This window comes from Odocoileus virginianus, chromosome 5 (assembly GCF_023699985.2).
Source record: "Odocoileus virginianus isolate 20LAN1187 ecotype Illinois chromosome 5, Ovbor_1.2, whole genome shotgun sequence".
NCBI classification, from domain to species: domain Eukaryota; kingdom Metazoa; phylum Chordata; class Mammalia; order Artiodactyla; family Cervidae; genus Odocoileus; species Odocoileus virginianus.
In genome coordinates this window covers 32,563,074-32,587,917 of record NC_069678.1, presented here as the reverse complement: position 1 = coordinate 32,587,917, position 24,844 = coordinate 32,563,074, and the positions used below count along the sequence as shown (strand labels likewise).

The 24,844-nt window shown below is 38.4% G+C and overlaps 1 protein-coding gene across 6 annotated transcripts in view; it reads right to left on the bottom strand.

Annotated features, from left to right (window-relative positions):
• The window catches only part of PLPPR5 (phospholipid phosphatase related 5), a 124,147-nt gene that overhangs the window by 28,525 nt on the left and 70,778 nt on the right, over positions 1–24,844 (bottom strand). For 4 of the 6 annotated variants that reach the window (XM_070467748.1, XM_070467749.1, XM_070467747.1 and 1 more), the window contains 2 exons: positions 10,353–10,529; positions 1,064–1,198 (listed from right to left, as the gene is read on the bottom strand). In XM_070467748.1, coding sequence (XP_070323849.1) covers positions 1,064–1,198; positions 10,353–10,529 — 312 coding nt within the window. The remainder of the gene's footprint in view (positions 1–1,063; positions 1,199–10,352; positions 10,530–24,844) is intronic. The other 2 variants (XM_070467746.1, XM_020911962.2) reach the window with 1 other exon arrangement.

The window sequence follows — 24,844 nt, the reverse complement described above, 5'->3', positions numbered from 1 at the left end:
CAATCTTCTAAGAATTTTTAATATTTCATCCAATGTATCAATCATCCCCCACAGATTCACCTGGGGCTTCCAAGGTGAGTGGCTCAGTGGTAAAGGCTCCACCTCTCAGTGTAGGAGCCGCAGGAGATGTGGGTTCGATCCCTGGGTCAGGAAGATCCTCTGGAGTAGGAAATGGCAACCCACCACAGTATTCTTGCCAGGGTAATCCCATGGACTGTAGTTCATGGGGTCCCAAAGAGTCAGACATGACTAAGTGTGCATCCTACGTGACCCTTCCACAGATTCATACCATCTAAACCTCCAATTAGCACCTATTAATAACTTCATTTAAGATATTGATCAAAATCTGGGTGTGCACAGGGCTGAGGAGAAGACATTAGTAACTCTCTGTTACTAAATAAGCAGTCATCTAACCAGTTACATACATGTGTGAATCCATCATCGCTTAAGAAATATTAACCTGTCTAGCTCACAGAAGTCTCAAGAAAAGTTATTAAAACCTGGCTTTTCTGTTCATTGCTATGTCCCATGAGGTCCTGACCTGCCACTCAAAGTGCTACCTCATCAGGCTCCCTTAAGCCCAGCCTGATCTTCAGGGCCCCCCTGATCAGGAAAGCATGCTGGTGTTTCACTGAGGCCAGAAACTGAGGTTTAGCAGTATTTATTGAGTCCTGAGTATGTGCCAGTTGTTACACTACACAGATTTTCATATACATGAAGCATGGAAGAAATGGAATATGTATTATGAAAAATGTATACATTCTCAAGTAAAACATATTTTGCCCATGCATGGGACCACTGTATAATATTCCTTATCTCAAAGCTATGGCAAATTGCAGCACAGTCTATGTTACTCAACTTTGAAGCCTGAGAAGTTCAAAGAAATGTTTCTATGTGATACGCATTTTTCAAAGATGTTCTCTTGAGTGATTAAGTTCTTGCTAAATACCACATTAGACTCTGAGCTTATTTTAGTAAATCAAAAATGTGAAAGAACTCTCAAGAATAATTATTCATTTGCTCTAGATAACAATCGCACTTTAGAATTTAAATTATGAATCACCTGTACGGATGTTACCTTTTCCAAAGGACTTTCTACTCGAGGAATGCTTATCATTGGCATCTGTGCCCGGTTATCCGTGTGTATATGCTCATTTTCTGGTTGTCTTCCTTTGAAATTATTTACCACACATACAACCTACAATTTCAGGAAAAAATACAATTAAAACAGAGCCATGCTCCCTATAAACATGATCTTTTTGAGCAGCCTGATAAATCTAATCACAGTAATAAAGTATTGGCATAACTTAAATATTACAGGTCTATAACTCTACATTCAAATTTATCTTGTAATCCAGTGCAAGTGTGTTCAAGAGCATTCATCAATTAATATGTAGCTCAGTTAATAATGACAATGCTATTGTTTCAAAATTTTCATTAAATTAGGTTATAGTCAGTGCTCAAACTGATCCAAAAATAACACCATAACCTTATAAAAATTCATAGCAAGCTAACCTTTCCTTAATGTGGCTAACCTACAACTTAATTTAAATGCTAATTATATCCCATTGCTTCAAGATCATTACATTCATAATAAACCTTCTACGATTGGCACTTTCTAATTTAGTAGCATCATTAACCCTAGTTTATTGTCTATTATTGCATCCCATATATATTTGGCATTTCAACAACAGCTTACTATGGCTACCATTGAAATAGAAGACCTTTTACATAAAGGAAACTGACCCTTGTTTCAGTTGATTATATCCCATACTAAAGCAGAAGTTCTCATATTCTACTGTGCATGAAAATAAAGTTCTGGAACTTAAAAAAAAAAAAAATTCCTAAGCCCTCTCCTAAAAATTCTGATTTCAAAGATGAAGGATAAAGTTTAGGAGTTGCCACTTTTAAAAGGCATTTCTGAAGTTTCTGATGTAGGTGGATCAAATTTTAAGAATTAGTGATTTAAATAATACAGGAAAATTAGTTGCTTATATTGCTTATATTGAACTAGTAGGTAAGATACTCTTGAGCTTTCTTTTTCTGGGTTTTATATTCTATTATCAAACTGAAATACAGAATTTACTTGTAGCTAGTTTATAACTTAACATTCATTTAAAAAATAAATGCTTAATATACAATCACAAATTTACATCGTATACTTTCCATAAATCACACTGGAAAGTGTGGGGCTCATTATTGAATATTTTCAAAGGTCAATTAGATCTTAATTTTTCTCCAGTTTTTAAATTAAATTTTAAAATCAAAAAAATAACACACACTATTAGAATTTATCTCAGAAAAAACTTCCTTGCAAACTGATATATACGTTTTATGCTTCCAATTCCTTGAATAATTACAGATCAGAAGCGCAGATCAAAGTCTAATAACTTAATACTCAATTTCATCACTACCATCAAGATCTTTAGAGCAAAGTCATGGCAAAGGTTTGGAAATGGGTACCTGATAAACATTCTATCAAATGATGAGCCTGCAAAGGACTAATAGATAGTAACTGACCTAAAGTAGAGGTCAGCAAATTTTGTCTGTAATGAGCAGATAGTACATATTTTTGGCTTTGTGGGTGTACAATCTCTGCAGCAAGTATTCAGCTCTGCCATTTTGGTGTGCAAGCAGCAAAGGATATAATCAAGAATTTGAGCCAACAACAATATAACAAACAGCAGTTTCATACCCATTTCATGAAATATATATATATACACACACATTTTCTTTTCATTAATATTATGTGTGCTAAGTCATTTCAGCTATGTCCAACTCTTTGTGACCCTATGGACTGTAGCCTACTAGGCTCATCTGTCCATGGGATTCTCCAGGCAAGAATACTTGAGTGGGCTGCCATGCCCTCCTCCAGGGGATCTTTCCAATCCAGGGATCAAACCCTCGTCTCTTATGTCTCCTAAATTAGCAAGCGGGTTCTTTCTTTACCACTATGGCCACCTGGGAAGCACTATTAATATTATATAAATTAATGGAAAATCAGCAGGTGAAAAAAAACTGCTACACATTCTTCTGAATTAAAATTTGCTGAAATAACTATATACACAGACAAATGGAAGTCATTAGATGAAGAACAGATTTAATAGTGGCTACTGAAATTAGTATAATTGCTTTTTATACTAATTTTGGTTAGGAAAACTCTGAAAGATATTATCAGTTACCTCTTTGCCTTAATTGAGGGTCAGGACAACACTACTGAAGCAGCTAAGAATTCACATGTGAAATATTTAAATGCTAACACATAGCAGATATTCATTAAAGCATCTATTAGCATAATGATTACTCTTCATTACTGCTATTATTTAAATTATAAGGAAGGAAATTATCAAATCTTCCTTAGAATCATATTCAAATATTTAGTAAGTCTTGTCTGGTAACATTCGCAAATATGAAATTGACTTCCTATTAGAGAAATGATCATAGGAAATAGCAATGGACCTGGTTTTTGATCCTGAGTCTGCATGTTCTGTTCTTGGACAGTCCTTTGGGTCTCAGTTTTCTCAATTTGAAAGTGAAGAGGTTGTGACAGATTAGCAAAGTCAGCTCCATTTCTTTGGTTGGCAAAGGTATGAAAAATTCCACAAATGTTCAAAATAAAAGCCAAGATACATCCATCTTGTTACCCTACTCCAAACCTTGATCTTTTTCTGGATCCTCTCAGGGAAAGGTAATTCCCTCTCATCCCCAAATGCAGTTGCATGTGGCTGAAACTTGAACACCTCCTGTACTCAACCAGTCACTCAATTTGTTCAGTTCTTCTTCCTAAAGATTTTGATTTCTTATATCTGCCTTATTCTATCTCTAACACCAACTCCAAAGACTAAGCAATCATCATTACATGCCTGAATTCCTGCATGGCTTTCTCAAAACTAAATCCAATCTTGACTCCCTCCAATCCCTCTCTACAAAGAAGTGAGAATGGTCTTTCCAAAATGCAAATTTTATCATGTTGACCTCCTTAAAACTACTTTTGGGCTTGGCTTCTCACTCCTCTCAAAATGTAAACTCAGGTCCACCTTTCAGCCTTCTTTCTCTATTTCCCAAACGCCTTTGGTTTCCTTTCACTTCCTTTTGTTTGGAATACTCATCTCCATTGTCTTTGGGCATCATATCTCATTCATTTGTGATATCTCATCTCTGTATCACTGCCTTACTAGTCTTCCTTGACCCCAGGCTGTTTTTATTTGCTGGCAAGGACCTGTGATTCTTTTCACTGAAATACCTATCTCTATATGAAATTATATATTTGCAAGCATAGCATTTTGGTTGATGTGATTTTCTTCCAAGGTTACCAGCTGCATGGAAGCAGACAAGCTTCTTTTTCTGATCACTATTCTATTCTCAGTGCCAGGTGAATGAACAGATTAATAAATGAGCATGAATCCAGGATAAAAATTCTCAAATTTTCTGATGCTCCTATATAATCGAAAGTGACTTTCTTCAGAAACATTCTATTTTTACATTAGTGGTTTCCATGAGTGTAATTCTACCCTCTCTTCCAAAAATTAACACTAGTAATAAGTCACCATTACATATAGATTGTTTTTTTTTCCAGTAGTGATAATAAATTAATGTGATCCATTTGTGATCAGTTTGCCTCTTCCTTGTGGCAAATAAAACATCTCTCTGTATGGAGTTATGTGCATGGGCTTTGGGGTCAAACAGGCCTGGGGCTTAATCCTGGGCTCTTTTATTTACTAATTCTGTGAGCCTAGGCAAGTTATTTAATATACTAGATCTGTTTGCTTTACCTGCAAAACTAGGACAATAATAGTTATGTCTCACTGTGCATGAGGATTAATTGAGTTAATGCAGTAAAGAATACTCAAATAACTCTTTATTATTACTATTAGGAATATCCATGATAACCTGATAAGCTCTTGCTTTAGTCAGTAAACTTGAATTATCCTGCCTGACACTGTAATATCCATCTTTCTTGCAAGTATTTTGAAGCACCCATTTTTATAAAATAATATGAGTCAATCTACTATAATAAAGTCATCAAAGGTGAAGAGTATGGTATCCATAGACTTCTCTATACAATGCAATTGACTGACTTGACTACATATGTGATTTCACTTAGCCCTCAAAAGAGGTCTGAGAAGTAAACAAAACAGTTCATTCATTCATTCATCAAATGTCTCCTGAGAACTTCCTATATACCCCTGGGAATATATAGTGATGAAAACCAACACCATCTCTGTAAGTGGTTTACATTCTAGAGGGTTTGACAGCAAAAAAACAAAACCCAAAATATTATATGTGGTATACTAAAAGTTGAATCATGCAGTGGAGAAAAGTGAATAGGAAATGAAGAAAGGAGTCTGGGGGAGAGGTAATCACTTTAAATACAGTTCAGGGGAGGCCACACTTTAGGAATAATGAGGAGCTACGTGGGACGGTCAATATCACACATTGAGGAAAACTGGCAAAAAAACAGGTGGCAATAGCAGGATTCAATCTAGGTTTTTCTGACTCCCACACCTGTTTTGTTCTGTAAAATATACACAGGAACATTCCAGCAAAGGCAATGTGCAGGCTGGACAGAGTGTGTGAGAGGAAGAACACTGTCTGGATTCCAAGTGTGGGATTTCCACTGTAAAAAAAAGGGCAACATAAACTTGACCAGAAAGAGTGCAGCCAGATTCTGGAGGATCCCAGAAGCCCAATGGAAGTGTCTAATTTAATCCAGTACAAAAGAAGCTTGGTTTTCTGTTTGTTTTATTAGCAATGAATTATATTATCCTGTGTATGAAGCAGCATGCAAGGCATTTGGAGGAGAGTCTAAAGTGAGAAGATAGCTAGGAACTGATAGATATAGAAGAGGTAAGCAGTTACATCTCTACAATCAAGAAGTGATGGTCAGGACTGCAAAGAAATAAGACATGGGAGAAAGATTCTATAGTGGAAACGAGCTTTGACTAGATGAATCACCGGGTGTGGGGATGAAGGAGGAGAGTGAGTCAAAGGCATATGCTAGACATTGGGCGTGGGTGACAGGGGACATGAATGCCTTGAACTGACACAACGGCTTGAAGTAGGTTAGTGTTAATTTTATCTTGGAATCATCTTAGTGATCTACACACACTGCAGAATAATTGAAAACACTCCAAGATAGTGCAAGCCAGTAGCTGTAGTCACTGCTTGAAATAAATATTCTACTTAGTTGCCCAAATGAGAAACTCGAGCATCATCATATAGATTGTTGCCCATTTCATCCTCATCATCTCCACTGTTTCATCAACTTCCAAACCATCCCACCTCCAGCCATGCTCCCCTCCCTCTGTGCAACCAGAGGCCCATTCACCACTTCCCTGGATCTGCATAACTTGTCTCTATCCTTACCTGGAGCTTTATTTTCCAGAAAACATATTTTTAAAGCACAAATCTTATCACAGAGTAAAAGCACCTAAAAGGAAACAATCTCTAATTTATAAAATTATTTCAGTCATCCATGTGGCCATGCCCTGAACATACACACCATTTCGTTTACACATTATCAATCTGTGTAACAATCCTTCAAGGAGACTGTAACCTTATTTAAAGAGGAAGAAACTGAGGTTAGGTAAATTGCTTAAGGGCACAAATTGAGTAGATAGCGAGGATGAGATTCAACCAGACTTTTTCTCTGTTTCAACTGTCTGGGAGCTGACAGAGGCTTCCAAATCACCTACATTTTTAAGCAAGAGCCCAAATTACTGTCACAGCACACAAGGCATTCAGGGTGTCCCCTGTGTGCTTTTGTATTCCCCTTCTTGTCACCCAAGTTGGATGACTGGTATCATTTCTGGGTGCCAGATGCACACTGTGCCCTCGGCCTAGAATACAGGAGGGGCTTCATACGTGCTTATTTAATGATACATTTCATATTGCCAGTGCACTGTGCTCTTTGCCCTTCATTCCTTATGCCCCAAGCTAGACCTATCTGCTTTACAAACTCTTCAAGTTTATATATCGTCTCTTCTTTCTGATTTGTCCCTAATTCAAACAGAGTAGATCTCTTGAGTATATGTACCACACATCTACCATTACATTCATCCTCTATAGAACTCCTCGTGTCTATCTCGTCCCACTTGACTGAAATCTATTTAAGTACCTGGACTGTATCCTTTTCATACTTATTCCCAGCACCAAACACAATGCCTGGATTAGACTAGGGTCTCAGTAAATGTTCGTTTCATGAAAGAAGAAAAGGAGGGAATGTTTGAGGGAACAGACTGGCCATTACTGTCTAACCCCAGAAACAGATTCCCAGAGAAGACAAGTCATATTTATCTGACCCCCCTTGAAGGCCTAGTTAAAGCACTACTGTCAGATGTAACTGCATTTCAGTTCCATGGGTCTGGAACATCTTTGCTGGCACCTCATCAGGCTACATCTTCTCCTCCTATGGGTATAGGAGGAGACTGTGGTATAAAGCAAAACATACTTTTGCACTGACACATTAAAATCAGAAACACTGTTTTTATGCATAAAAGCTTGTTTAGTCATTACATGGTTAAAGCACTTCCATATGACTTTTTTATAAGGTCCTTTTCCTGGATGCATGGGAATGTTTGAAGGGCCCTATGGAAGTTACTGAATATGTGCAGTAAGAGGGTCTTGAGCTCAAGGGGGACCCCTAGTCCAATTCATCATTCCCCACATGGTTCTCAGAAGAGGAAGAGAAAGGAAGACATGAGTGTTCTAGACTAACCTTGCAAGGTATCACGATGTTCACTGGCAGTCAAGAGGAGATGGCTACAGCCACAGGAGGAGATGAAGCCTGATGAGATACCGGCAAAGATGTTCCAGACCCATGGAGTTGAAATTCAGTTACATCTGACACTAGTGCTTTAATGCTTCACCTTTTGCCATGCTGTTTGCTGTGCCTATGATTATTTTCTTAGGATTTATGGGAAGCATTTTTTGTTTTATTTTATAAAAAGTTAGCCTGTTTCAACTGTCATAAGTGAAAGCAAGGGAAAGGTTTGGGGCCATGCCTGGGCCTCTGTTTGCATGAGGCTACAGGATATCTCTAGGGATGGGGAAGGTAGGCCTAAGTTTCCAAGGGACCTTGGACACAGCAAGGCAAGGCATCAGAAAGAAAAATAGCACATGGTCTAGAAAGGGATCAGGGCATAGTCACCACTTTACCACGGGAAGTTCTAGAAGAAATAACCTATATAAAATGCCCGGTACATAACAGTGCACAAATCATTGGTAGCTGGAAAGATCTGTATAAGCTTTTACATACTATTATAAACTAGTGAAAAGAAGCTGAAGAAAGAAAGTTACTCCTGATAAATAATTTAAATATAATTAAAATATAAACAATGTTTCTTGCAATGTGTCAATGCAAAGATATGTTTTGATTTATTCCGTAGTCTACACCTTTTTCCATCTAGGTAAAATGTTACATCGGGCTTCCCTGTGGTTCACCAGTAAAGAATTCACCTGCCAATGTAGGAGACATTGGTTCGATCCCTGGGTCAGGAAGGTCCTCTGGAGAAGGAAATGGCAACCCACTCCAGTATTCTTGCCTGGGAAATCCCATGGACAGAGGAGCCTGGTGGGCTACAGTCCATGGGGTCACAAAAGAGTTGGACATGACTTAGAGACTAAACAACAACAACAACAAAAATGTTACACATCCATACCTGCTGCTGCTGCTAAGTCACTTCAGTCGTGTCCAACTGTGCAACCCCATAGACGGCAGCCCACCAGGCTCCCCCGTCCCTGGGATTCTCCAGGCAAGAACACTGGAGTGGGTTGCCATTTCCTTCTCCAGCACATGAAAGTGGAAAGTGAAAGTGAAGTCACTCAGTCGTGGCCGACTCTTAGCGACCCCATGGACTGAAGCCTACCAGGCTCCTCCGTCCATGGGATTTTCCAGGCAAGAATACTGGAGTGGGTTGCCATTGCCTTCTCTGTATCCATACCTACAAAGGATTAATTAAGTCTAAAGCCAAAGAATTGATGCTTTTGAACTGTGGCGTTGGAGAAGGCTCTTGAGAGTCCCTTGGACTGCAAGGAGATCCAACCAGTCCATCCTAAAGGAGATCAGTCCTGGGTGTTCATTAGTAGGACTGATTTTGAAGCTGAAACTCCAATCCTTTGGCCACATGATGTGAAGAGCTGACTCATTGGGAAAGACCCTGATGCTGGGAAAGATTGAGGGCAGGAGGAGAAGGAGACGACAGAGGATGAGATGGTTGGACGGCATCACCGACTCAATGGACATGAGTTTGGGTAGATTCCGGCAGCTGGTGATGGACAGGGAGGCCTGGTGTGCTGCGGTTCATGGGGTCACAAAGAGTCGGACATGACTGAGCGACTGGACTGAACTGAACTGAAAGCCAGATTGAAACAACTAAACGTACAGAACTAAAATCTACAGAAATAGCCCAAGGAGATTTTTATCACAGAAGTAGAGTCGGCAGGCTTGCCTCATTAGGAGTCCCTAGGTGTGCTCTTCACTCCTTGGCAAAATCTGATTTGAGTGATATTGCTCTGGAAACTCTCCATGGGTTTTCAGTCACTGAAGGCGACCGGTTCATCTCACAAGTGAGTTTCACCTGTTATCAGGTTCTGGGACTTGGCCGCTCAGGAGAGGACTATTTGGAGGCACCAGGGCACTTTGGGACACTCTACATACTTCAGGACACTAAGTGCCCTAAGGAAATTTTTTAAGCATTCAAATAACCCAGTCTTAAAAACCTATTTGTAGGGAAGGAATGGAGATGCAGATGTAAAGAACAGACTTGTGGACACAGTGGGGGAAGGACAGGACGGGACAAATTGAGAAAGTAGCACTGACATATACACGCTATCACGTGTAAAACAGTTAGTAGGAAGCTGTTATATAACATAGGGAGCCCAGCCTGGTACAGTGTGATGACCTAGAGGGGTGGGATGAGGGGGTGGGGTGGGAGGCTCAACAGGGAAGGGAAATGTGTGTGTGTGTGTGCGTATATAAATTATGATTGGTTTGCACTGTTGTACTATAGAAACCAACACAATACTATAAAGCAGTTTTCCTCCAATCAAAAAACAAATTAAAAAGAAAAAACATCTAGGGAGGTGTGATTGTTTTTTTAGCCCCATTCCACTTTGCATAAAATATTCTCTTCACTTTTAAAAGTAGGAAATACATACTTTTCACCCCATGCCTGACTTTAGGCAGAACAAATGAAGGGGAAGAAAGAAATGAGTGATTTAAAACATACATATTTCCATTTCATAGACCACCTTTCAAAAACTAAACCCAGTGATTCACACCTGTATTGTCTAGAAGGTGGTTATACACATTAATTAAGAAACAAATTATATCTAAAGAAACCTGTACTTACAAGAAATACTGCTATAGATATTCCAACCAGAAAGCCTGCTATCACATCGGACCAATGATTTCGATATTCTGCAACTCTGTTGAGTCCAGTAAGAAAGGCCAAACACATTAAGCCTAGGCATAAAACGGGCTTAGCAAGTCTTGTTCCTTTGGCTTTGATTGTGTTGGTAATGTACATCTGAAATAGTAAACAAAAATCATGAATGTATTTCCTTGATATACACCTTATATATGTATTTGTACACACATATTTATAGGAACAGATATATTTATATAATTCAAATAATTAACTACAGTTTATAAATTTTTTGAAGAAGTTTCTTAAAAGTAGAGTTTAAAAGTAGTGATTAGTTCATTGTACTTACCTTATATTGAGTAATGGTCAATTCTCATGTAACATTAATCATTTAAGATACTGAGTACAGACATTCCAAGTCACTTTTCATAAACTTTTGATTACTTAATCTCATTTTATCTGAATTTACATTTTATATAAATACTATTGGAAAGGGAAAACTAATGAACGTTTTTAATGTTTACATTTGTGTATACCATATTGAGAGGATGCATACTGTATAAAAGGGGCTTCTCAGGTGGCTCAGTGGTAAATAATCCACTTGCCAATGCAGGAGATGCAGGAGGTGTGGGTTTGATCCCTGGAGGAGGAAATGGCAACCCACTCCAGTATTCTTGCCTGGGAAATCCCATGGACAGAGGAACCTGGTGGGCTACAATCCATAGTATTACAAAGAGTTGAACAGGACTGAGCTACTGAGAGTGCATGCATACTTTATAAAAGTCAAACTTGTGAGCATACCTATAAAAAACAAGATCAAATGGATTTCACTAAATAGATATTATTGGAAAAAAGAATTTAAAGTTCATTGCAGTACCAACATTTACTTTTATGCTGTTATCTGAAATTGTGAAAATACTTTGTTTAACAAATTTTATCAACCAGCTTAAGAACAACAACAAAACAAAAAACCTTAATTGTATGGGAGAAACGTGTCAGTTAAACCAAAACAATCAGTAAACACCTACATTTCTGGCATCTTCATATAAGCTAATGAAGAACATGTAAGTGTCAGCTGGTTGCATAGAATGAAATCTTTTCAAGTTGTGAGACATCATGGTCAAGAAACCCAGTTCTTCCCCAATCTGATTTATTTTATAGCTCAACTGCTCATAATTTCCTCCATGCATTTCTATAGAAGGGAATCTGCTGACTGTGAAGGAAATGTGTCAGATATTTCAAGTCACTTTGTGTGTTCAGTTGCTCAGTTTTGTCCAACTCTTTGCGACCCCAAGGACTGTAGCTCGCCAGGCTCCTCTGTTCATGGGATACTTCAGCAAGAACACTGGAGTAGGTGGCCGTTCCCTTCTCCTGAGGAATCTTCCTGACCCAGGGATTGAACCCCACTCTCCTATATTGCAGGAGGATTCTTTGCTGTCTGAGCCACCAGGAAAGCCCCTATTTCAAGTCACTAGCAATTATCAAAGAGATGGCTTTGACAGTACAATCAAGTTTTTATGACATTAATGTCAGAATCAGATACTGATAGTATAGTCAGAAAAATACTTACATATGCATAAAACCACTTGCCTATTGTCCTCAGTTGAATAAAAAAAAAATACATTTAACTAAGGGATTAAACCAAAATCAGCACTTAAGCTTTTAGTCCATGGCAGCCATTTTTGGATGCTATGAAAATCAGTAATTCTCTTTTGTTTTTTGTTTTTTTTTCTGGGCAAAGTTTGTAGCCCTGTTAGCTGCCAGTACACACTATGAATATTTAAACAGTTCATATGATACAAAGTTTCTATCTAGCCAAGTTCTAGCCTTTTGCAAACTATCTTAGGTCTCAATACTTTAGGGAATAAATTTAAAAAGCTGGATTATCTTCATTTTGGCATATGACCTTCAGAGCTATGTCTGTGTATTCTAAGGCTGTGCTTAGAAGAGCTGAATAATCTCAGTTAAGAAGAATAAGTAGACATGAGAGAGAAATAGGAGGAGATGAGAAGAGAAAAAGATGCTTTTGCCATTCCAAGAGAATATGTTAAAGAGTTCTGTCCACATGAGTAACAAGACAAGAATATCACACCACTTCAGGTTTCCAGTGATGCATCTAGTAGAGTAATTTCTTATTTGACTCACGCATATAAATAGGGAGTGAAATTTAAGCTGCTAGTGAGATTTTCTGACTGATTACTGACTTCTTACCTTTGCATTTCTTCATGTCTATCAGAACACTAAAAGACAACTATCCTCATTAAGACAAAATGAATATGAAATGATAACTGAATAGTATTCATATGCTAATAATCATTAGAGCTATGATTTTCATGAGCAATGTCTGTTCAAGACAATGCTCTAAGCATTTTACTTATTTAGTCCTCAAAATAACCATAAGATATCATCATTACCTTCATTTGACAGATAAAAAAAATTGACTCATGATAAAGCTTATTATGAAGAATACACAACTTGAGTATTGAGGGTGGCACTTTTGAGAAAGATGTCAAAGGGAAGTAAGAATATAGCATTTTGGTGCCTCCAACATTCCTTTCTCTCTTCATTAATTTCTTGCTGGAAAAAATGGCCAGTGGACAAGTATCAGTGAATGCAAGAGAAATAAAATTAAAAACAAGGGAAAGAAGGTCACCACAGTACATAGGGGTGAGGCTACCTCTGTATTCTACTATTAGGGAGAAGTAGGAAATGGTGTAAGTGTGGTTTGTGTAGAAAATCTCCTATAGAATCTGTATAACTTTGGAAAGTATTTGCCTTCTCCTTCATCTCCAGAGGCCACCTCAGAGAGAGCTCAGACCTTACTTGTCCAAGTTGTGCTGGCTTATTAGTAATCCTTGAGCTTGGGATATGATCCTCTTAAGCTTCTCTTAAATTTCAATTCATTCCTAAATTGCTCTATGACTCAAGTATTGTTTATAAGAGGCCCCAGGATATAGCCTGGTCACTATACAAACTCATGAAGAAGCTTCTACAATAAGAATAGCCTGGGATTTCGCTCTTCTTCCAACAGATCCCCGCTTAATGTCCAGAACCAAAAGAGAAGAAAACTGAATGCTAAGGGTTATGAAAGAAGGGTGACATTCGTTCAAATACTTTCAACTTTAAAGTGGATCATAACCCTTTATAACGCACAGATTTTTCTCAGTTGGCACGGATGTCACAAAAGAAAATTTTGAGTTTTCACTTATACATACTAGAAAAGTTTCTGGTTCCCTAGTACTTATGAATATGACTGCCTTTTAACCAATCTAATTGTGTTATCCTTACAGAAGGTCTATTATCCCTAATTTGCAGAAGAGGAATTATGGCATAAGAATCTATTAAGCAAGTTGGATACAGTACAGGAATTGATTATTTATGCTCTCTTGGTTTTTAATTCACTTATGGAACCATCTAGGTTAACCAGATGTCAAAATGTAACTAAAATAAAACACAAACAGAAGGGTGTATGATTTGAGCAGGATGGTATCTGTTCAGTCCTCAGTGGACGCTCACTATCTTATCAGCCAAGCCATTTAGCCATAATTGGGCAGTTCTTATTCACCCATCCCACAAATATCTATTAGCACAAATGCAGAAAGCCAAAACTGGCCATTTGCTGCTAACAGCTGGGGTATATTCTTCAACACCTTTTTCCTTGTTTATACACTGTATACAATAACTGACACACAAATAAAGGGGTTTTGCTTACTCGCATGCTTTACTAAAATATAATTACAAAGCCCAGGCTTCCCTGGTGGTTCAGACAGTAAAGAATCTACCTGCAATGCAGGAGACCCAGGTTTGATCCCTGGATTGGGAAGATCTGGAAAAGGGAATGGCTGCCCACTCCAGTAATCTTGCCTGGAGAATTCCATGGACTGAAGAGCCTGGTGGGCTACAGTCCATGGGGTCACAAAGCACTGGACATGACTGAGTGACTTAACATTTTCACTTCACAATCAAAATGCCCATGTCATGTAGTAATGTGAATGGACATACTTGTAAGAATAATCATCGATCTCGGGTAAACTGACAGCACTGTACAATTTTAAAAATAACACTATTATAAAACAAAAATAAAAACACAAATGCTTGTGTTAAGCACTTAGTATACACCTGAAACTGTTATTCAAAGAGGATCCATCTAGGTTATATCCAGAAGGATGAGCGTGAGTTCTCAGTGAAGAGGAAGTGGCGGGGGGAAAGTGTCCTAGACCCAGGGAGAGGATCCAGAGTCCCCATGTGTCTCCCAAACACCTGCATCCTCCCTACAACCCTCACCACAATGTATGGTTTATACTAATTTGTTCCCTTCACTACACTAATGACATACAAGCCAGATCTGTGCTCTGTACTGTAAACCTTGTGTTTAGTTAGTACTTTGCCTGAAACACCATAAGCACTTGAAATAACTATTAGACTAAATAAAAGAGGAAATAAATGAAAAATGCAAAGGTACAGGAGAATGAGTATGGAGTATTTCCCTCATAGCATTTGCCACTATCTAAAAACCATGTTCTCTATTTTGTGTATATATGTTTATCTGTTGCCTCTATGAGAATATACCATTAGAGTGAAACTTTGTCCATTCACTATTCTACCTGAAATTCATTGCTGTTGTTGTGGTTTAGTCACTAAGTCAAGTCCAACTCTTTTGTGATCCCATGGACTACAGCCCACTGGAGTCATCTGTTTATGAGATTTCCCAGGCATGAATATTGGAGTGGGTTGCCATTTCCTTCTCCATGGGCTCTTTCCAACCCAGGGATCGAATCCGTTTCCTGCATTGGCAGGTAGATTCTTTTACCACTGAGTCACCAGGGAAGCCCATCTGAAATGCATAGAACTCCTTTTACATAGGAGGTACTAGAAAATGTTGAATTAATGAATGTATAAATGGCAAGCTTGGGGAAAAGTGAATTTTTGAACTTTTGTCAGAAAATGTCTTGCATATGCATTTGTTTACTTGCTATTATCCTTCTCCACCTGTCTATCTCATATTGCCTGAATCAAAACCTGATACAGGATAGGCACCTGTGACAGAAAGAATATTAGCTCTCTTAGCAATGCTGAAGCTCTAATCCTGGGAACTTGTGGATATGTCACCTAATCACATGAGTGTTTAAAAGTGGATAACCTTTCCTAGCTTTAGTCAGAAAGAGATCTGAAGATGCTATGCTACTGTCTTTGATGATAGAGAAAGGGAGCCACTAACCAAGGAATTCAGATATACTCTGAGATCTGGAAAGGTAAGAAATGAATTCTCTTCAGAGCATTCAGTTTAGCCCAGTGAGACCATACTGGACTTCAGATCTACAGAACTCTAGGATTTTAACTTTGGGTTGTCTTTAAGTCCCTAAGTTTGTGGTATTTTGTCATGGTTTGAAAAGAAAACTACTATAATCAATCAATATCTGCTTCTTGCATGAATGAATGAATGGACTGGAATTTGTAAAAGTGACCTACAAGAGGGAACTGTGGCACAGTGATTAGATCACTTGCTCTGGAACCAAAGAGTTTTGGGTTGAGTCCCAGCTCTGCCACTTACTTAAACAAGTTATTCAACCTACTGAATCTTTGAACTCCTTATGCATAAAATGCAAATGATAGAAATATTACCAGGCAGTGTGGAAAGAATTAAATGACATAATACAGATAAAGTACTTGGCACAGAGATAGCGCACAGTAAGCTCTTAGTACTGCAGGGGTTCAGTCATGGTCAGGTTGGAGAACACTGCAGGACCCAGACTGACGGCGCTACAAGTTCCTGCGGGAAGTGCCTGGTGAGCAGAGATCATCGGGGCTTTGGCAGCATCATGGCTGAGCATGGAAAACCCACGTTCTTCTCTTGCTTTCATATTCTTTCACTTTTTTCCTTATGCTATTTTGCCATTTTTCCTCCCTTTCAAGTTCTCTACCTTAAAAGATCCACAAATTATTTGCAGGTGATTATCATGAACTCTCTAAGCCTTTGCCTTTTCTTTACTACAAACTAAAAGGCCTTGATTTCATCCATCCATTTCTCTATATATTTCTTTATATATAGGAACTTCCGTAGTGGCTCAGATAGTAAAGAATCCACCTGCAATGTGGGAGACCTGGGTTTGATCCCTGGGTAGGGAAGATCCCCTGGAGGAGTAAATGGCAACCCCACTCCAGTATTCTTGTCTGGAGAATCCCCATGGACGGAGGAGCCTGGCGGGCTACAGTCCATGGGGTCACACAGAGTCAGACACGACTGAGCGACTAAGGACACACAAAGTGCTTGATACACGGTGCAGTGAAAGTGCATACACACACACACGCACACGCACACACACACACACACATATATATTCAAATGATATACTGATATTCAAATGATGCTGAATGATCAAATGATACTGAAAATTGATATTGAATGATCAAATGATATTGAATATCATTTGAAATGATATTTCAAATGATACTGAATATAGTTTACTGTGCTTTACAGTAGGTCCTTCTTTATTTTAAACATAAAAGTGTGTATATGTTCATCCCTACCTCCTAATTCACCTTCACCATCACCCTTCTGCCAACCACTTTGGTAACCACAGAACGATTTTCTATATCTGTGAGTCCATTCTTGTTTTGTAAGCTCATTATATCATTGTTTAGATTTCACATACAAGTGACATCATATAACACTTGTCTTTCTCTTCCAGACATGACTTTACTTAATATAATAATCTATAGCACTGCGAATGACATTTCATTTTTAATGGGCAAGTAATAGTCCCCTGTGTATATACACCACATCTTTTTTATCCATTCATCTCTCAGTGGACACTGAGGTCATTTCCATGTCTTAGCCACTGCAAATAGTGCTGCTGTGAAAACTGGGGTGCATATTCTTTTTCACATTAGAGTTTTCTCTGGATATATGCACAGGAGTGGGATTGCTGGATCATATGGTAACTCTATGTTTAGTTTTTCAAGGAATGCCCATATTATTCTTCATAGCAGCTGCCCCAATTTACATTCCTACCAATAGTGTAGGAGGGTTCCCTTTTCTCCACACACTCTCCAGCATTTATTATTTGTAGACTTTTTTCATCACTATTCTGACTGGTGTGAGGTGACATCACATTGTAGTATGGATTTGCATTTCTCTAGTAATCAGCAATGTTGAACATGTTTTCATGTGCCTGTTGGCCACTGTATGTTTTCTTTGCAGAAATGTCTTCTGGCCATTTTTTATTGGGTTGTTCTTTGGTATTAAGCCATATGAGTTCTTTGTATATTTTGGAAATCAATTCCTTGCCAGTAGTATCATTTGCAAATATTTTCTCCCATTCCTTAGGTTGTCTTTTCATTTTGTTTATGGTTTCCTTTGCTGTGCAAAAGCTTTTAAGTTTAATTGGGTCCATTTGTTTATTTTTGTTTTTATTTCCATTACTCTAGGAGATGGATCCAAAAAATATTGCTGCAATTTATGTCAAAGAGTGTTCTGCCTATGTTTTCCTCTAGGAGTTTTATAGTGTCCAGTCTTATACTTAGATCTTTAATCCATTTTGAGTTTATTTTTGTGTATACTATTAGAGAATGGTCTAGTTTCATTCTTTTACTTGTAGCCATCCAGTTTTCCCAGCACCACTTACTGAAGAGACTGTCTTTTCTCCATTATACATTCTTGCCTCCTTTGTCGCAGATTAACTGACCATAAATGAGTAGTTCATTTGGATTGCACCCTATAGTCTTACTCATGTAACTACAATTCACAATCAGGTTAGAACTGGATTCTTTAAACTGATCTAAGTTTTAACTACTTTGATTAATACATCCTGAAAAGCAACAGATTTTTTTAAATTTTGGCTTTGTTTTTTTTAAATAACTACCTAGCATTTCTGGTCATATTGTTAGGAGTCCTCATATGGACCAATGCCCTACCAAGTTCCTCTTATCCTGGATTCTTGGAGTTGTTTTCAAAAAAATCAAATTTCATAATTGTTTTAAAAATAGCAGTCCACCTTGTCAAAACCATTTTGAACTGTGAGGCTGACATCTACCAAACTAGTTCTCCTCTCAGTTTCTCGTTAGTACCATTCAGATCACCAGTAACAAGACAGTGTCAAGGGTGGAATTCCATGACGCTCCACTGGAGACTTGTTCGCAAATTGGTACAGACACGGAACAAAATATGGAGTGTTCACTTATTAAGCCAGGTGTGCAGTGACCTAAAAGTCTTACTATTGTATCCAAATTTATCTATGATCATAAATTTGCCAAACTGCAATGTACACGTATCTGATGGGGTAATAGAACTGTGTACTAGAATAGAGCTGTGTAATTCTATTGTAATAGAACTGTGTGATAGAATTGTGATGAAAGATAATGTGATGGTGGAAAGGCCATGGACTTTGTACCAGACAGATTTGTGTTCACCTAATTGAGACTTTTCAGAGCTGTTATGGGAAAGTGCAATAAATGGTGATGTATTGAAGTCATGCATTTTAATATACTACAGGATAGCTTGTACGGAGCATGCATTTATTTTCCCCCCACAATTGACCTAAACTTTATCATGGGCATCCATCCCGCAGTGGAGAGGAATGGAATGGGGGAGGGGGAAAAACCTGAATAAATGCTCAGTTGTTCTGAGTTTCTCACTGGTCTCTTTCTGGCAAAATACCCTGGCCCAGTTGGAGGCCTTCAAGACTGCATGGCTGAGGAGAGGAGGTGATCTCAGGGCGGCCATAGGGCTGTACTGCTGAACGGCCTCCCCTGACTTCCCTTTAGCTCAGATGGTAAAGAACCTGCCTGCAATGCAGGAGACCCAGGTTCAATCCCTGGGTTGGGAAGATCCTCTGGAGAAGGGAATCCGCTCCAAGATTCTTGCCTGGAGAATCCCATGGACAGAGGAGCCTGGCAGGCTACAGTGCGCAGGCTTGAAAGAGTTGGACACGACTGAGCGACTAACACCACTGATGCACCGTGCTTCTCCCACGCGTCTCCTGAGCCCTCCCCACAGCCACTGTGAATGTCCCTGTGGCCCACCTGACCTGGCACATTTAGGCTCACACTCTGGGCCTCAGCACACCCCCTTCTGGCCTAGGGGCTTTCTGCCCTCTCTAGCTTGGCTGCAGGTTCCTGCGGCTCCCACAGAGCATCTGCTCTGCTGCTTGACCCACCTGCCACAGGGCTGCCCTGAGGTTAAGTTCTCCCAGTTTCATGGCAGAAAACAGACATAAGCTGATTTACTTTCCATTTTCTTTTCAACCTTTATGGAGTATCTGTAATCTGGTGGTCAACTTCCTTCTCAGGGTTTCTAAACTAAGGGTGCTCACCCAAATGCTTATACCTGCCATTCTACCCTTTTCTCTCCTCCAATCTTCCCACTTCTTGGCAAAGAGATGGCACCGTCCACTCCCAGGTGTGGATGCACCATCCTTTTTATATTATATCCTGTGTGCTCTCTATTGTTACCTTGTAATAATATATGCAAACCTTCAAATTTTGCTTTTGGTATGTAAAGGTAGCTTTGGAATTTAGAAATTCCTGCCTCTTGGGACAAATGAGACTTGACCATTGAAGCCAAACACCACCTTCCTTTTCTGATTGGTACTGGCCCATCTCTTTTTTCAGTTTCATTGAGGAATAGGGCTTCCTCGGTGGCAAAGAATTTACAGTGGTAAAAAATTCACCTGCTAATGAAGGAGGTGTAAGACACAGGAGATCAATCTCTGGGTCGGAAAGATCCCCTGGAGTAGGAAATGGCAACCTACTCCTAGTATTCCTGCCTCGAGAATCCAACTGACAGAGGTGCCTTGAAGGTTACAGTCCATGGGGTTGCAAAGAGCAGGACCCAACTGAGGGACTGGGCATACACACACATTGAGGTATAATTGACAAATTTAAAAAATGGATATACTTAAGGTATACAACATGATGTTTTTTAACATGTGTTTTCAGGGAAGAATTGATTGAAACTGCCCACCCTGGCCAGGCACCATATTAACCATCTACATGAGATATTTTATGACAGGAGGTCCTGGTAAGAAATATGGAGCTAACGAGCCACCAGCAAGCAGAAGAATTCAAGAATTAGGGAGGGTCAAAAGGAGACACAACGTGTGGTGAGAACATTTAAGATCTACTTACTCTCTAAGCAAACTTCAAGTCTACAAAACAGTACTGTAAACTATAGTTACATTGCTATACATTAGATCTGTGTGGTATGTATAGATATAATACTATTCAGTATTAAAAAAGTAGGAAGTCCTACCATTTGAGATAACACAAATCAGCCTGAAGGACGTTATGCTAAGTGAAATACTCCAGTCAAGAAAAGACAAATATTACAAGATCTTACCCATATGCGCAATCTAAAATAGTCAAACTCATACATGTAGAAAGTGGAGTGGGGGCTTCCAGAAGCTAGAGGACAGGAAATTGGAAGAGAGATGTTGACCTTTCTGTTATGGCATTTTCTTCTCTGAGACACTGAATAACAGATGAGAAATCCTAGAGCTATGTTGTACAATATAGTAGCCACTAGTTAGAACTATTGAGCAGTGGAAATGTGGATAGTAGGAACAAAGGACTGTATTTTTTAGTTAATTTAAATTTTAAAACTGGCACTTGCTTTATTAGAAAACTTTTAAATATATTTGGAATCAATTGGTTATGTGCTTGTACTTCTACACTGTAAATTTATGAAACCTAAATAGAGCGCAAATACTTGAGATGAAAATGTAGTATCAGAACTGAGATCTATTACAAAAGTCACAAAGCCCTGAATTTTGAAAATTTTGCAGAAAAAGGAATGCAAAATATTTCATTAATACTTTCCATATTGATAGATGTTGAAATGTTAAAATCTGGACATAGTTGGTTAAACAAAATATATTTCAAAAATTAATTTAACTTTTTGCTTTTTAAAAATATGACTATTACAGAATTAACAATCATATATGTGATTCATTTTATATTTCTACTTGATAATGCAGACCTAGACAAGAGCATCATGATTCAAAGGAAATTAAAATATATGTTAATATTCAAAAATATTGTCCTCATTTCAGCATTTATTGTTATTATTTTATTTATCATATTGGTTGGAGTTGGGTACTGCACATAAAATCAATTTTTAGGACACTTGTCCTCTGTCTGACAATAGTTATCTATATCTTTTACTTATATCTAATTTTTACATCTATTAACACATTACTGTTTCAAGAAGCACACAATGTAATAAAATAATTTTAGGAAATTATCTTGAATTTTCAGAGTTAAACTATCATAGTTAGTCCTTTTTTCGGGTTCTGATTTTTATAACAGCTTTTAAAAATATTTTGCCTCTAAAGATTAATCAATTGCTTCATATTTTATTGATAGCCTTTAAATACTTGGTGGATTCCATATTTAGTCAGTGTAAACCAGGAGGAAAAGCTCAACTTTAGGAGTTTAGTGACCTGGGTTAAAATATCAATCCACCACTGATTATTTCTGTGACCTTAGAGTACTTAATTTCTGTGAATCTTATTATATCATTTGTTAAATGAAAATGACAATATCAGTTGGTAGGCTTTAGCACAATTATCTCACAAGTAGTGTAAGTTTTATTACTGTCACAAGGCACCATGAAGATTTGTGCTTGCTCTGTGCCAGGAATAAACCTAAAGGATTAAAATGATATATTTGGATTAAAACTACATTTTCTGAGAGAAATAACAAATTCTATTGTTTAACTTATGGGCATGGGAATAAAGGTCCTTGAACACATTGCATCTGAAAAACCAAGAGTGGCCATCCATTTTCTTTACAATATACTTAATGGGTCCCTAACAAAAGATTACATAATCACAGACACAGAATTTATCATGTAGTTGATGTCCCTGAATGGGTAATGCTAGGGAGTCACAAATGTGAAGTGAATTAACAACAAGCTCAGTGTTTAGGACCAGCTGGTACGTGCAGTTAAGATCAGAATACGCTCAGTGGCTCAGCTGCCCTCAGTACAATGGCTGACTGATGGTTTGGCTGTGAATAACAACCCTTTCATCACTGACACATTTACCTTATCCCTTAAGTGCACCCGTGGCTGGTTTCACATGGAGACCATTTCTCTCCAGTATGACCCCCATGATAAATATATTGTACACAGCACTTTTTCCATCAGCCAGAAGAACAAAAATGCTTTTACTAGACATTTTCTCACATTTCCATCATGTAACAGCTGTTTCCATCCACCACACAAAAAGTAAATAATATTTAGATAAAGATAGGCTTCTGTCATTTTCATTTTGCTCCCCAGTATCTTGCTCATAACAATTATGAAAAGACATCATTTTTGTATCGAAACAATATATATTTTTTTCTCCTTTGCTAGCTTATGAAGGATAGAAATATCCTTTCCTTTTTGTCACCTTGGTGACTAACATGGTGCTTGGCTAACTCTCAATAACTAATCAATCATACTAAAAGTTAAGATCACCTGAATGCTTGCTATATGTCAAGAACTGTGCTAACTTCAGTACCTGTGTTAATCATGTAATCCAAATAACCCCATGACTTTGGTACTTAACAGCAGTGGTAACTAAGACATAGAAAGGTTTAGCAACTTGCCCATGGACTTAGGGCTAAAAGTGATGAAGCAGCATTCCAAATTCAAGAAGTTAGTGAGGGCTTCCTTGGTGGTCCAGTGGTTAAGACTCTGGACTTCCAATGGAGGGGGTGCAGGTTCAATCGATCCCTGGTTGTGGGAACTAAGATCCCACATGCCAAGGGGCATGGTCAAAAAAACTATAAATTTTAATCAGTTAGCTGTCAAGTCCATGCTCTGACCACCATCATGCCACATGCAGTAGTCTCTCTCAGTCAGAAGACACAGATTCAATCCCTGGGTCAGGAAGATCCCCTGGAGAAGGAAATGGCAACCCAGTCCAATATTCTTGCCTGGAAAATTCCATGGACTGAAGAGCCTGGTGGGCTACAGTCCATGGGGTCACAAAGAATCGGACATGACTGAGCATGTGCGTGCGTGCGTGTGCACACACACACACACAGACACCCCTTGAGATCAAGGACTGAAAGGCTTTGTCTTCTAATTCTTAGCATACTATAGGTGTGCAATGGTTTTTGTTAAATTAATGACTATATAATTAACTATTGTCAGTGTTTTGAATTAAACCAACTAATTACTGTTTGTTTAAATCTAAATTTCTTCTTTAAAATGTGGCACAAGTGCTATCAATTGATATATAGTGAATCAAGATTATTTTACTTTGAGCCCTTCTAGATATTTCTTATCAGATATTAAGATAATTAGTGTCATTGAATATTACTGGAAAAAATGAATCTAGATCTCTGAGTTTACAGAAAAAGACAAAGTTTACTGCTAAAGAAAAACCTTGGGAATTGTGTGACCATGAACTCAACAGTGTGATAAAGTAAGCAAGCAGGTAAACCAAAACAAGTGAACAAAAACTACTGCCATCTGGGGTTTATTTGCACTGGATTAGTTGTAAAGGTGCTTATGTAAATATTACATCTTTGACATTCCTTAGTATTTGTATTTGTAAAGCATTTTGTGATCACAGAACTAAAGAAGTGCAAAATAAGGAAGTTCACAGATAATCCAGATGCTTCTAAATCATATTCCATTAATTCTTGGGAAATTAAAAAAGGGGCTTCTAGAGCATGTATGAGGAAGTGTGATGAGAGGATTGCATGATTCTATGTTACCAGGACTGGTTATTTAATTTGCAAGGTCCAGTGCAAAGTGAAAATGAGATCTCTGTGAAGAAATCATCAGCAATGGCAGGATAATGAGAGTAGAACATTAAAACCCAGCATGGGGCCCCCCCGAGCACGGGCCCCGCCTGACAGCACAGGTCACACACACAATGAACCTGGCCCTACATGTTATGACTTCCATTCTGGACAGCCACTTGGGAAATTACCTGAAGAACAAATGGATTACAATGGGCAGGAGGAGAGGCTATAGAAGAGGCTATAGGAAAATGATATTGGTAATCCAGGCATGTACGATGAGGGCCCCAACCACATTTGTAGGTGGGATGAAGAGAAGTATTTTATGTTGAAGCAACACCTCTTACAAGAGTTCAACTTTTCTATTTAATTTTTCCTATTTCAATTATATTTGTAAATTGCCCCCAAACTACCATCTTAACACCACAGACCTTCATGAAATGAAAATACCCAGTAAGAAAAACTTTATAAAGAAAATCAATCACAGAATGAGTTTAAAAGATCGTGTCTTTATTCTATGTTAAAAATGGTCCACCTGAATTAGCAAGTGCCATCATCAGTTAGTTAAACTGAATAGCAATGAATATACGAGCACACTGGGGCCATGAGGAACACTTAAGCATAAGAAATATGTGTGACTGATGTGCAGCGGCTATCTTTAGTGTTCCGGTACGTGCACTCTGATTTCTGGCTCGCCCTAAGAAGCCAATTGTGCTGGATCACTACGTAATGCCACTGCA